This window comes from Neurospora tetraspora (genome assembly GCF_033439725.1).
Source record: "Neurospora tetraspora strain CBS 560.94 chromosome Unknown B0H65scaffold_2, whole genome shotgun sequence".
NCBI lineage: Eukaryota > Fungi > Ascomycota > Sordariomycetes > Sordariales > Sordariaceae > Neurospora > Neurospora tetraspora.
In genome coordinates this window covers 5,173,677-5,185,781 of record NW_026944384.1, presented here as the reverse complement: position 1 = coordinate 5,185,781, position 12,105 = coordinate 5,173,677, and the positions used below count along the sequence as shown (strand labels likewise).

Sequence of the window (12,105 nt, the reverse complement as noted above, 5' to 3'; positions counted from 1 at the left end):
AGAGACGTCTAAACTAACAAACCTCCACTATTCTCCTCTATCACACCCTAACACCATGTCCCTCCCTCCCTTTACTCCAGGAAAGTGAACAAGTTGGTGTGCAAGATGTTCATAGCCCGCTCGGCGTCCCTAGCGTCGATAACACAGGAGATGTTGATCTCGCTGGCACCTATTCCAAGTCATCATCGTTAGCCATCCATGCTCACCCATACATCAGAAAAACAGAAGGAACTGAAAACTCACCCTGAGAAATCATCTCAATATTGATCCTATGATCACCCAACGTCGAAAACATCTTGCCCGAAATACCAATCATATTCTTCATCTCCGCGCCCACCAGACTGAGGATAGCCAGACCATGGAGGACGCTCACATCACCGCAGTCAGCCAGGTCCCTGACGGCCGCGTCAAAGTTGGTCATCTCGGCGTTGCCCATGTGCACGGCCACGGAAACGTGCACCTCGCTGGTGGAGATCAGGTCAACACTGACGCGGTGCTTGTTGAGGATGGCGAACAATCTCGCCAGAAAGGTGTGCGCGATCGACCGCTTGTTGGAGTGGATGTTGATGATGGAGATCTTGTCCTTGATGGTGACGGCCGTGGGGCGCTTGGGTTTGTTGGACTTGCCGGGGCAGCCGCCGTTTGTTTTGGTGCCGTTGCAGTAGACGCCGTTCTGCTTGTGTCGCTGGAGGGTCTGGTCGGGGGCCAGCAGGGGGTCGGGCTTGACGATGGTGCCCTCGCCGCGCGGGTTCTTGACGTTCTTGATGCGGATGGGGATCGGGGGAGTGGCTTTGATGACCTGGTCCATGGTCAGGTGGTGGATGACTTCGGAGCCGTAGAAGGTCAGCTCGGCGGCCTCGGAGGGCGTGATGGACGGGACGAGGCGCGCCGTGGGCACCTTGGATGGGTCTGCGGTGAAGATGCCGTCGACTTCCTTCCAGATCTGCAGCTCGTCGGCTTTCAGGCCTACGGCCGCGAGAGACGCACATAGGTCCGTGTAGCCGCGGCCGACGTCGCCGTCGAGCAGGCCGCCCGGCACGTTGCCGAAAAAGCCGGTGACGACTGGTACGCGGTTCTCGCAGGCGAGGATCTTCTTGGCGATGATCCCGGCCGCGTCGCGATAGAAGGTGGCGTCGAGACGCTCGATGCTGGCGTCGAAGTGAAGGACGTCGGCAAGGTCAACGTACTCGGCGTCTACTCCCCGGTCTTTGAGCATGTAGGCCATGAATCTGCAGCTGAGCTTCTCGCCGAAGCTGATGACTCGGTCCTTTGCCCGCGAGTTTACTTCAAGGTGGAATCGCTTGGCAGCTTCCAGGTACTCGATCAGTAGCTGGCACTCCTTTACCGTCTCCTCCTTCACAATGGCCGCAAGCTCGGCGTCCTTGATGAACTTGTCGGCCGCGGCGGTGTGGTCGCTGCAGATGTCCTGCATAACTCGCTTGGCATCCTTGAGGAGGGCATCTTGTTTCCGCTCGTCACTTGAATCTGCGGCAATGGCCTTGAGATTCTTGAATACCTCCAATAACCTGTGTAGCTGTGTTAGCTGCTGGTAGTGAACACATACTTAAGAGGTTCGAGTGTGAGTGATGAGGATCATGATGAGATGCACTACTCACCGACTTGTGGTTCCCGTAACCTTTTTGCCTGTGCTCCTTGCTGAGCAGACGACTACTAGCCTATGGTCCTTCACATACGGTCTGCATTTAAAAGTGAAGTCAGTTACAGGGTCCTTGTTGTTCATTCATATGTGTCCACACCCAGATCCATTATCCATACCTGATGATATCCTGTGCGATTCTGTCGGGGAACTTGCCCACGCTTGTACCACCGAATTTCTGCACGATCCAGCCATTGGGGCTGTCGTTCTGTAGTAGTAGGTTCCCGGTCATTTTTGGGGTGGAATTTTATGTAATGTATGAACTTTGGGGAAAGTATGGGGTATCTCAGGGATGAGTGAGTGAGCGAGTATTATCTCCGGTATTTAAAAGGGTTATTTGGTGTTGAGACCACTGTGGTGCTTGAGTAGGTTACTTAAGTGACTCAGCCAGCGCAGAATGTCCGTTGTCCCTGGTCGTTGCGAAGTCGGCGCTCTGCAGCCAATGGTGCCTTTCCCGCCCTTGTGGTTGTGTTCCAATGGAAGGGTCGCAGTACAGCCCAGGATCGTTCTAAAAACCTTAAATTTAGCGGCCCGAAGAGTGGAATTGGCAGCGCCAATGGGTGTGTTGCTGCAGGGTATGACTGCCGCTGAAGTGAAGCGAGGGGTATCAAAAGATTGACTGAATTCAGACGAGGCTGTATGAGAGAAAATGGTTTGAGAAAGAAAACAAAACTCGATGTCTTGGAAGCCAAGATAAAGAAGAGTTATTGTTCTTTTGTTCCCTGTCGACCCCTGTCCGGAGCTGAGTCGGGGATTGCGGGGGTGGGGTCTGTTGTCGTCCAGGCTCTCGTTTCTGTTTCACGGTGTAGTGTATAAAAGAACCATTCGGTACGACGACAATAGATCATGAGAAATAATTCTTGGAGTTGGTGACGAATTCGTAAGATTCGTCTCACAATGTTTACTGTGTCCTCAGCAGTCTGAGAGGACACAGTAATCAATCCGAGTTCAAGTAGTTCGAGTAACGAAAGGACAGCGAGGCAAAATGTATTCTACTGTGTAGGACGGGAAACGTGAAAGCGCAGGTCCGGGCTTCACATGAAACACGTACAGCTCTTTACGCTTCACAACTGCATCTCACTAACATGCATATCAAATCTTCCGCGGAGGACCCTTCATCGATCATTCCCATCCATTGATTCTTTCACGAATACGAACAAGAAGAAGAACAAGAAGAACCAGTACAGTCATAACTAAACACACCCTAGCTTCCTCCCAGACCTAGCATCAATAGCCTGGCCGACTAGTGCGTGCGGCTCTAAGAGAAAACAAGAGTCATAACAGGCCCGGCAGTTCTTCAAGGGTCTCGTAGTTCCTGAACAGTGACAAACAGTGGAGAAGTTTTTGCCTCGATGCCGCCACCACGGACGCTGACGACATGGGAGGAGGCTCCGGCACTCGGGCAACGCTAGTGAAAAGGAGACGACAAACCCGATTCAGGGGTTTCTGAGTCTATACCATACACTTAATATGACCACCTTTGCTCAACTTTTCCACGGAAACTGCGGAAATTATGGTTCATGATATTTTGGGGATCTGCCAACGGAAGTTTTAGGAACGACCATCTGGGAACTTGTTCGTTTTTCGCCATGGGTTGTTTGATACAGTATGCTGTGTTTCAGTCCCACTGATCACTACATTAATATACATGCCTCGCAACCCGAGGAGAACTTAGAACGACAACGATAGATAGGTGATCGTTGCCGGATTTACCAACCCCAACAAGTTACATGTTGTGAACATACAACTCCCTCATTTGTTTTATCTATTCCATCCTACTACTCCAAATGGGCTCTCCCCTAACCTCCCCAGCAGTGCCCTTCCCCTTCGCTCTCCTGCATCCGATCTATCATACATCATACATGTAGCTATCCTAACCATCCATGAGCGGCTCTAGAGTGGAGAAAGACAACGCCCTAGAAGAAATTCCTGAAAAAATAATAATAACAATCATAGCAAGTAAATACGTGGTATGTACACAGTAAAGAGGTGACCGTACCCTCTTCTGAAGAGAGCAGAGCATCGCGTGAAGCATGGGCCTGATTTCGGCCACTTGCTCGGCGGGTATATGGTGGAAGATCCGGAGGATTCATGGGTTCGGGCCTGTGAGGGATAAGATATCTCTCGGTGTCAGCGGCTCCGACCGGGAAGCTCGTCCCACGTGGTAAACGGCTGACATGCCTCAAGCTCGTTACCACCTGCTGTGGGTTGTGATGTGGGAGTGTGATTGCTGGAAATGCATCCCGCCATCACTTTACTCCCTCACCGGCTTCTTGCGCAACTTCACAGCCTCCTCCACCGTGTCATCGATGTGATCCTCCGCGTCCGCAAGTTCCTCCTCGATCTCCTCAACCTCCCTGATATGAGGATCCCCAGAGGGAGGGCGGTGGTCCGACGGCACGTCACCGCCGCTCATCTGCCACTCCATCAGCTTACTGAAGTGGCTGTCCTTGTTGGCACTCAACTCCGTGTAGCTGCCAATCTCAGCCACGGTACCCTCGCTCGAGAGCACAATGATCTTGTCAGACCGCTTGATGGTGGACAATCTGTGAGCAATCGAGATGGTGGTGCTGTGGCCCTTGAGAAGTTCCGCAAGCGCAGAGTTGACCAAGGTTTCGGATTCGGCGTCCAGGGCGGAGGTGGCCTCATCGAGAATGAGAATATCAGGATCCTTGATGAGGGCACGAGCAATGGCGATGCGCTGCTTCTGGCCACCGGAGAGCTGGGCGCCACGGGCGCCAACCTGGGTCTCGAGGCCGTCGGGGAAGTCGCTGATGAAACCGCAGTTGGCCTTCTGGGCAGCCGCAATGATTTCGGTGCGCGAAGCCCGGGGCCTGCCGTAAGCAATGTTTTCGGCAATGGTACCCGAAAAGAGGACGGGCTCCTGGGAGACCATGCCGATGCGACGGCGGAGAGACTTGGCGTTCATCTTGGAAATGTCGACGCCGTTGATGGTGATAGTACCGGATGTGGGGTTGTAGAAGCGCAGTAGCATGGAGCCAATAGTCGACTTGCCTCCTCCCGAAGGACCGACAATGCACACGTTGGTGCCCGAGGGGATCTCAAAGTCGAGGCCGTTGAAAATCGTAACATCGGGTCTGGTAGGGTAGGCAAACGTCACGTTGGAGAACTTGATGGGACCCTGGGCAGAGGTAACCTTCAAACCAACGGTCTGGGGAATGGTCGGCTTGCGATCCTCGAGCTCGAACAAGCGGCTCGCTGCGCCGACACCCTTCATCAGTTCCGAGTAGAAGCCGCTGACACCGAAGAGACTCGAACCAGCAAAGACAGTGTACATCATGAACGAGGTCAAATCGCCGAGAGACATGGCGCCTGAGCGAACGAGGTTTCCACCCACAATCAGCATGGCCAGAATCGTCATGTTCCCAGCCCAGCTCGTCGAGGAGAAGAAGACAGCCGAGACAATGGCCTCCCTCCGACCCAACGCAAAGATCTTTCTGACCTGCTTGTTGTAGCGACCAACTTCTTGCACTTCAGCGGCAAAGGCCTGGCTAGTCTTGATGTTACCCAAACGTTCCTCGGCGATCTTCATGAGCGAACCAACGTTCTTCTGAATCTGCCTGCTCAAGTTGCGAATCGTGCGACCATAGAATACCGCTCCAAGACCGATAGGGGGAACCATGATGAGAATGATGGATGTCAGCTTGGGGCTGAGCCAGAACATGGCCGCGAAACCCGCCGCACCGCTAACCAGAGAGCGAAGACCATCAGACACATTTTGGGTAATGCTTTTGCCCACGACAACGGTATCGGAGTTCAGTCGCGAGATCAGATCACCGACCCTGTTGGCATCGAAGAACTCGGCATCCTGGACGTAGGTGCGGCGGTAGAGGTGCGAGCGCAACCGAGCCACGACACGCTCGCCGACGATACGGAGGATGATGATTCTGCCGAAGTTGGCCGTCGCACCAAGAGTGAGAAGACCAGCGAGACCACCAAAGAACTGATAGAGGGTAAGACCGAAGAGCCGAACCTCGTCGGCGGGACCCTGGGTGGAAAGATCCAGAATCCTACCGACAGAGAAAGGGATGGACATGGTAACCGCGGACGAGATAAGAAGCAAGACGAATGCGACACTCAGAGCCTTAACCTCGGGGCGCGCAATCTTGATCAGACGCCAGACCTCGGCGAAGCCGGGCTTGGTGCCTGACTGACTCTTGCCATCCTTGGACAGACGAGCGCTCATGTTGATATGGGCAGCCTTTTGCGCCCTCTCGCTTTTCGCAAAACCGTGTACCTTGAGGTGTTCTTCAGATGCATCTTCCTTGGTCTTGTTGAGATCTTTCGCCGCCTCTTCCGCTGTCTCTGCCACAGCCTCCTTGGCCGACTGCTCCCGTAGACGGGCTTGCGAGGTCGATAGCTGGCGGAGAACGCCGAAGGGGGAAGTCCAACGTTGAGATTGTATGCATGGTCGTGAGCCGAGATAGGAGGACGAGAAGGGGACTGAAGCGGTCGCGAAAGGTGTCGTCGAAAACCGGGGTAGAGAGGAGAATGGACGGCAGGATTTCGCGGACAGGATCGAGGAAGTTATAGTGGGGGAATGTTGGAATGGCAGCAAGGCCGCGAGCCCGGCGCCGCTACCGCCGCATTGGGGGAGCAGCACGGCGCGGCGCACCGCTGCCCCCGTAACCATGGTTTGAAGTATGTGTGTCTTGGATAGATCGAGTGTGTAGGTAACTAGTCTCGCTGTGTCGAGAGATTTCGGTGTCGAGTTTCTATCATATCATGTCGGTATTGTAGTAGGCTATATTACTAGGTAACTGCCTGATGCGCAACCGCCAACACGCATGCGCGCGTGTATCTGCTCTTGTCAGCGAGTCAGCGTCCGGTTTCCTGCGTGCGAAAATGGGTAGATTTGGTGATGTATTCTAGGTTGTTGAGGGACTGAAGGAGACGGGAGGAAAGAAGTGGAAAGGTTGCCAAGGAAGAGGGCGGCCGGGACGGATGGGGAGATGTTACCTCGATGATGGAAGGAAGTTGAGATGACAGGCGGGCAGTTCGGTCGGCTCGGTCGTCGGTGCAAAAACCCTTGCTTGTCCCGGCGGACGGGATCTGAGCTGCTGGACTTACGGCAGTGGTCAATCGCCGGTTTGGCCCTGCAGCAACTGCGATTTGGCGCCTAAGTTCGTTCGATTGTTCTTCAATTGTCACTCTCCCCCAACAGGGCAAAGCGCGCGTCTTTCGGCATTTCGTCATTCGGCCAAGCAGCAGAGCAAGCCACGTTATTGCCGGCGGCATCCATTGTCAATTCCGGATTCCGACAATCACGTTCACGATGTCGGCAGCTTCCATAAGTGGCCCGTGCTCAAGCTTGGCCCATGCCACTACCTCAGGGGTATTGGAGCTCCTGGAACTCTGCGGACGTCATCATATTCAAAGGTCACCAAAGACAAGAAAAAGGACGAAAAATACAATTGCTTGTTTGACTGCCTCTCAATTCAATTACGATATCTCTCTACAGCTAACTGACTGGCCATATGAGCTTCCATTTGCCCGTCAAGAATGAAGCACGCCATAATAGTTCTGTCCTTCTGTACCTCCACACTCTCTCCAGAGAAGGTTTCAGGCCCGCGCCAAAATGCCATGTGAATGATGATTCTCGCCATACAGCCATTATCGTTCCCCTAGACCAGCTGGGCCGCAGGCAATGTAACCAAAACGGCCGGAGAATTGCAATAAATTTCCTGGCCTACAGAGCCTTATCCCCTTCTTTAACCTTTGGCGAAGATCCAACCGAAATTGCCTTCTAAGCCGTGCTTTCCTTCCGAACCATCTCAGCGACATCGGCATCTATGCCTACATCAGGAAAGTCCTCGGTCTCGTCGATCTTGCGCTTCTTGGCCTCGCGAGTCGGAACAGACTCATATTGCGAAGCGAGGGCGGACAGCATCTCAATGCCAGGGGCGGATCCGGTTGGGTGGGCATGACCGTTCTGCGGCTGTTGTTGCTCAGACGGGTGATTGTCGTAGAAATCGTCGTGATCTTGGACATGAGGAGGCGTGAGTGCTTCGACCTGGGGACGGGCGATGTCGTGGCCATCCGAGCTGGTTGGGGCACGCTCCTCGCCGGTAGCCGGCTCTTGGGCATTGTGAGGCAAGCCGCCGATGATGCTGAGCTCAATTGCTTGCTTCTTCTCCTCGACTGCCGTCTTACGGGTGCCTAGATCCCTCAGCTGTGACTGCTCAGCGTCCAGGGCCTGCCGGTTAGAGTTCAACATCTTCTCCAAGGCACTGATAAGCTCCTCGCGGGTCTTGATGCACTCCGTGACAGCCCCCTCAGCATTGGCGAGGTTCTTAAGCAGCCCATTGAGTCGCGCAGCATACACTGGCGCCTGAGGAGGAGCGTAGACCGGATCCATCAGCTTGCTGTAGTCCGAATTGGCGGTAGTAAGGCTTGTCTTCAGCGCCTGGGCACTCTTGGTAACTGCTTGCTGTGAGGTAACCAAGGGCGCCAATTCTGGAGGCACCGTTGCAGCTGGCGTCGATAATGATGTGGAACCGAACATTGGGCCACCGGAGCGGGCTGAGTCAAGCTCTGGATTAAACAAGTTAGTAATCTCTCCTAGGAAGGGCTGGGGCATGGATTGTCAGAACTTACCTCTTAGTCGAGAGTCTATAGCATCCTGGACTTCCATGGGGAATATCTTGCGCTCTCTCCAAACATCGACAACCCTTCGGAGCTTGTTCTGGATGTCTGACGAGGCGCCCTTATAAGACAACGCGGTTGCATCCGCGATGAAGGGTGAGAAAGCCTGAAGGAAGTCATCCTTATTGCGAGCTTTTGATTGCTGCGTCACCTCTGTGGAGAAAGACGGAAATGGTCAGCATTCAGTCTCAAACGAGCAGAAAGGACTGAACGGTTCTGTCCCAAAACGAACGCCCGGGGCACGTATGTAACGTTGTGGGACAGCCTAGAAGATGCACTCACCGTTTGCAAGATAAATCATGTTGAGCCTCTTGGGACTGGGGAGGTCCTTCAGCTTGGTCAACCAGAGATGGACAGTCTGGGCAGCATGTCGCCTAAGAGACATCAACAGTCAGTTCGTCGGTCAAGGCACCAAATAAAAGGTAAACGCGGTCGTCGTAGGCAGCGGGAGCTTACCGATGGAACATGATCCACTGGGCGGTGGTTGCAATACTCTCATGAGTCTCAGTGAGTGCAGAGAGCTTAGAGAGCACAGCATCCTCGTTATACGCCATGATGATGTTGCGATATTGGTTGCTGATGGCTGGTGGCCGATACTTTCACCCACGCCGGCTGAAGGGCTGGGTTGGGGTTGTTGATGGTTTGTGGTTGGTGATGGACGGGCAGATGTTTATGTAGATGTGCGGTGTCGGGCTTATTCAGAACTCATCTACAGCAGTACGAGGAGGTATCCGTGTTGTTTGTGTGTATAGCAGTGACTCCAGACGCAGCCGAGTGATGATCTAGAATATGGATCGAAAAGCCCTTGGGAACAACCTCAAATAGCAGAAGCGTGGACTATCAACACACAACACTGGACGACGGCAAGAGAAGTGCTCAGAGTGAACTAAGCAGTCAAGCTCTGTGGTCCAACTACACCGGAGTCGTTTTCCTGCTATTACCAATGCTGTCACCAGGAAGAGTTTGCAGTGCGAAGAGCAAATGAGCGTGATCTGGATGCTCTGTGACAAACAACTGAAACCAGGTGCTGAATGTTGTTGATGGAAAGGAAGAAGGAAGTCAGTCGAAAGAAGTTGACGACGGGAGGTGGAAACGAAACAGACGTTGGGGCTTCCTCCATCCGTCCAATGCGAGGGCGGGCAAGAGGGACAACGCCTGCCGCAGACTTGCCTGCCGGTAGCTGTTCGACCTGAATCTGTCACTGCAGCTGTCGTCCCCTCCGGCTTCCCCTGGCCAAAGAGGGTCCCGTCCCGACCTGGCCGCCCGCTGTGGACAGTGCCAAAGTGCCAAAGTGGCCGCTGTGAGTGGCGTCCCGTCGCAACCTGGCGCGATCAGGAGCGCTGGGGCTGCAACTCGGACTCCCGCAGTGCAACACCAACACCAAGACACTTCCATCAAACAAACCTTCTCGTTTCGCAACTTTCTTTGATCGACCTACCTAATCCTTCAATCTGCAGTCCACTTCTCCAGCCTCAAGTCTTGCCCGTCCGCGCCCGATCAACCAAAAGTCAACCACACCTCCAACACACCATGGCTGACAGATTCCCCTCGCTGGAGGAGTTCGACTCCGGCGGTAAGCTTGGCATTTGTTTGGAGATCCCCTTACCTTGCTATCACTGCCTGCTAACATTTACCCCCCAAAAGCCCAGACCGAGATCAAGGAGGGCTCTGGAAGCCCCTCGGCCTCCAACTTCCTCGAGCGTGAGAAGGCGCTTCTCGGCGACGATGCCAACCAGTTTGCGACAGTTGAGGATGCTGGTTTCGACGATGACAACGACCTCCTAGGGGGTGGCCTCGACTCCTCCGCTGGCGCCGGCGCCGGTATTGAGACTGACGCTGCTTTCGAGAGCCAGTTCCCCGACCTTTCCGCAGGCAACGAGGTACGAATAAACAATAATCACCCAATACAGCAAGCATTCATGGTCCTGGGTTCTAACAAGGGTGTTTTCACTTTAGTCTGTTGCGCCCGGCGGCACCATCACTGGCGCCGGTCCTTCCGTCACCTACAACTCCGGATATGCGCCGTATGCCGAGCAGGAGCAAGAGCCCGAGGTGATCAGGGAGTGGCGCGAGAAGCGTGATGCGCAGCTTGCCAAGCGGGCGGAGCAGTTCGCCGCCCAGAGAGCCGAGACCATCGCGGAGGCCCAGCAGAACATTGACGAATTCTACGAGAACTACAACAACAAGAAGGAGAAGGCGATTGCGCAGACCCGCAAGGAGGCCGACGAGTTCCTTGCCAGCCGCGAGGACACCACATCGGGAGGCACGAGCTGGGAGCGCATTGCCAAGCTGGTTGACGTTAGCGGCAAGGGAGCTAAGGGCGGTGCTGCTGGTTCCGGCAAGGAGCGTTTCCGCGAGCTCCTGATAAGCCTAAAGAAGGACGAGAAGGCCCCCGGTGCCTCGGGAATTTAAAGCGCTTGCTTGACCTGCCCGCATGAGAAAGGGGACAACTGGTTGCCATTATTCACAGACTCACGCTACCCATCATCCATGGCCACTACCACATGGCCAAGAGAGCCATAATTTTGTAATGATAGAAAAGGCTTGCCAGCTGCAGCCATCAGTATTTGGGGCTTGGTAGTCGAAGCGCCGAGACCCAATGGATCACGATTTCCACGGTTACAGTAGCTCCCAAAGGTGGTCGGTGGGATCCAGGATGCAAATAGGGAATATTGGCGTGGTGGCATACTTCTTGGAGGAGTCACCCAAAAGCGGCCTTCCCTCTGCCGCCGTCTATGCTGCTCTTCGTGACTATACACATATTCAAAGGGAATCACTTGCTTCTCTCATGTCCCAGTAACACCTCCTTCGTTGGCTATCGTAGTAGGACGGCTAGTTTAATCCTCCTGGAACCAGGTGTTGTAGCCGAGAACCTTGCGGGACATGGCGTACATGGAAGCTGATGTATAGTTAGCGGAAGGACCAAGGACGAAGTGGTAAGCTATAAATGAAGGTATACGCACCGCCGAAGGTACCCCACATGGCAATGTTGAAGGTGGTAATGATGATGCCGCTGCGAGGGCCCTGTTTGCCATTTCATCATCAGCCCTTGTCCCGACAAAACCTCCCTCTCTGTCTCTCTCTCTCCTATTTCCCATCTGTCGATTCCCCCTCCATGCTCGAGTGTCGAATTCAACTCACGATCTTCCAGAGGCGGGTGTGGTTCTTGTAGGCCTGCTGGTAGAAGCGCTGCTTCTCAGGGACGCGGTTAGGGGCGTTGACGAGGCCGCTGCAGTCGGGAAGAAAGGGAGCTGTTAGCCTGGGGTTCCGAAATCGTACGACGAATAATAGTGCGTCATGACGACAGGCAATTGGACTTGGGGTGGCGTCCGCAATGCGCGCAGTCGCTGGAGAGTCGTCGGGTCGTCGAGAAGCTCGGAGTCGGAGGGGAGAAGCTTACGCCATCTTGAATTGTTGTCGGTGGTCGTTGGGTGGAGGATTCCGGGGGGGTGATGCGAGGGGTTGGTGTGATGATGTCGAATGCGTGGAAAGGACGGAGAGTTAGCTTTGAACCTCTCAATGCTCCAGGTTTCTCGGCTCGGGGCTTCCTGTGGTGCACGGACTTGTGGATGGAGACTGCAGACCTGACGGCGGAAGCTCTGCCTGCCTGCCAGTTGTAAAAGCATTGGCCAGTGCTCACAGCTCTCAGCTGATGCCGAGTGCCTCACTTTGACCTTCAGAAGCTCAGCGGACTCGATGCCTGCCGGGGAGCAGCTGTTCAGTACGTACAGGATGACTAAGCAGTATTTTAGAGGAGCTTTCCATGCAAGGTCCTCCACTTT

At 54.3% G+C, this 12,105-nt stretch overlaps 5 protein-coding genes across 5 annotated transcripts; 1 reads left to right on the top strand and 4 right to left on the bottom strand.

Moving 5' to 3' along the window:
• Positions 1-71: 71 nt before the first annotated feature.
• On the bottom strand, positions 72-1,889 carry B0H65DRAFT_418375 (Aspartate/glutamate/uridylate kinase; the record flags this gene model as incomplete). Its single annotated transcript, XM_062824142.1, has 4 exons — positions 72-169; positions 244-1,526; positions 1,617-1,697; positions 1,777-1,889. 4 exons carry the CDS (start codon positions 1,887-1,889, stop codon positions 72-74), a joined length of 1,575 nt encoding a protein of 524 aa, XP_062684991.1.
• Positions 1,890-3,830: 1,941 nt separating this feature from the next.
• Positions 3,831-6,641, bottom strand: B0H65DRAFT_131010 (P-loop containing nucleoside triphosphate hydrolase protein). The gene is made up of 2 exons (XM_062820804.1): positions 6,638-6,641; positions 3,831-6,484 (listed from the first exon to the last, which is right to left on the bottom strand). Exon 2 carries the CDS (start codon positions 6,309-6,311, stop codon positions 3,912-3,914), a length of 2,400 nt encoding a protein of 799 aa, XP_062684990.1. The 5' UTR covers positions 6,312-6,484; positions 6,638-6,641; the 3' UTR covers positions 3,831-3,911.
• Positions 6,642-6,948: 307 nt separating this feature from the next.
• B0H65DRAFT_130943 (RNA polymerase II-binding domain-containing protein) lies at positions 6,949-9,129 on the bottom strand. The gene is made up of 4 exons (XM_062820802.1): positions 8,780-9,129; positions 8,606-8,697; positions 8,276-8,476; positions 6,949-8,212 (listed from the first exon to the last, which is right to left on the bottom strand). The coding sequence occupies exons 1-4, from the start codon at positions 8,875-8,877 to the stop codon at positions 7,425-7,427; spliced, it is 1,179 nt and encodes a 392-aa protein (XP_062684989.1). The 5' UTR covers positions 8,878-9,129; the 3' UTR covers positions 6,949-7,424.
• A 556-nt stretch (positions 9,130-9,685) lies between these two features.
• On the top strand, positions 9,686-10,829 carry B0H65DRAFT_130974 (clathrin light chain). The gene is made up of 3 exons (XM_062820803.1): positions 9,686-9,896; positions 9,968-10,203; positions 10,280-10,829. The coding sequence occupies exons 1-3, from the start codon at positions 9,854-9,856 to the stop codon at positions 10,733-10,735; spliced, it is 735 nt and encodes a 244-aa protein (XP_062684988.1). The 5' UTR covers positions 9,686-9,853; the 3' UTR covers positions 10,736-10,829.
• Positions 10,830-11,160: 331 nt separating this feature from the next.
• On the bottom strand, positions 11,161-11,728 carry B0H65DRAFT_546708 (uncharacterized protein; the record flags this gene model as incomplete). The annotated part of the gene is made up of 4 exons (XM_062829459.1): positions 11,161-11,222; positions 11,287-11,347; positions 11,465-11,552; positions 11,724-11,728. The coding sequence occupies 4 exons, from the start codon at positions 11,726-11,728 to the stop codon at positions 11,161-11,163; spliced, it is 216 nt and encodes a 71-aa protein (XP_062684987.1).
• Positions 11,729-12,105: the final 377 nt, after the last annotated feature.

What these genes read in the sequence shown, in the direction of transcription:
- B0H65DRAFT_131010 (XM_062820804.1), bottom strand. Translation starts at nt 6,311, where the DNA reads ATGGTTACGGGGGCAGCGGTGCGCCGCGCCGTGCTGCTCCCCCAATGC.
- B0H65DRAFT_130943 (XM_062820802.1), bottom strand. Translation starts at nt 8,877, where the DNA reads ATGGCGTATAACGAGGATGCTGTGCTCTCTAAGCTCTCTGCACTCACT. An exon ending in CAGTGGATCATGTTCCATCG is followed by an intron (nt 8,698 to 8,779) that starts GTAAGCTCCCGC and finishes GATGTCTCTTAG; the next exon opens with GCGACATGCTGCCCAGACTG. An exon ending in TATAGACTCTCGACTAAGAG is followed by an intron (nt 8,213 to 8,275) that starts GTAAGTTCTGAC and finishes TGTTTAATCCAG; the next exon opens with AGCTTGACTCAGCCCGCTCC.
- B0H65DRAFT_130974 (XM_062820803.1), top strand. Translation starts at nt 9,854, where the DNA reads ATGGCTGACAGATTCCCCTCGCTGGAGGAGTTCGACTCCGGCG. An exon ending in GGAGGAGTTCGACTCCGGCG is followed by an intron (nt 9,897 to 9,967) that starts GTAAGCTTGGCA and finishes ACCCCCCAAAAG; the next exon opens with CCCAGACCGAGATCAAGGAG. An exon ending in ACCTTTCCGCAGGCAACGAG is followed by an intron (nt 10,204 to 10,279) that starts GTACGAATAAAC and finishes TTTTCACTTTAG; the next exon opens with TCTGTTGCGCCCGGCGGCAC.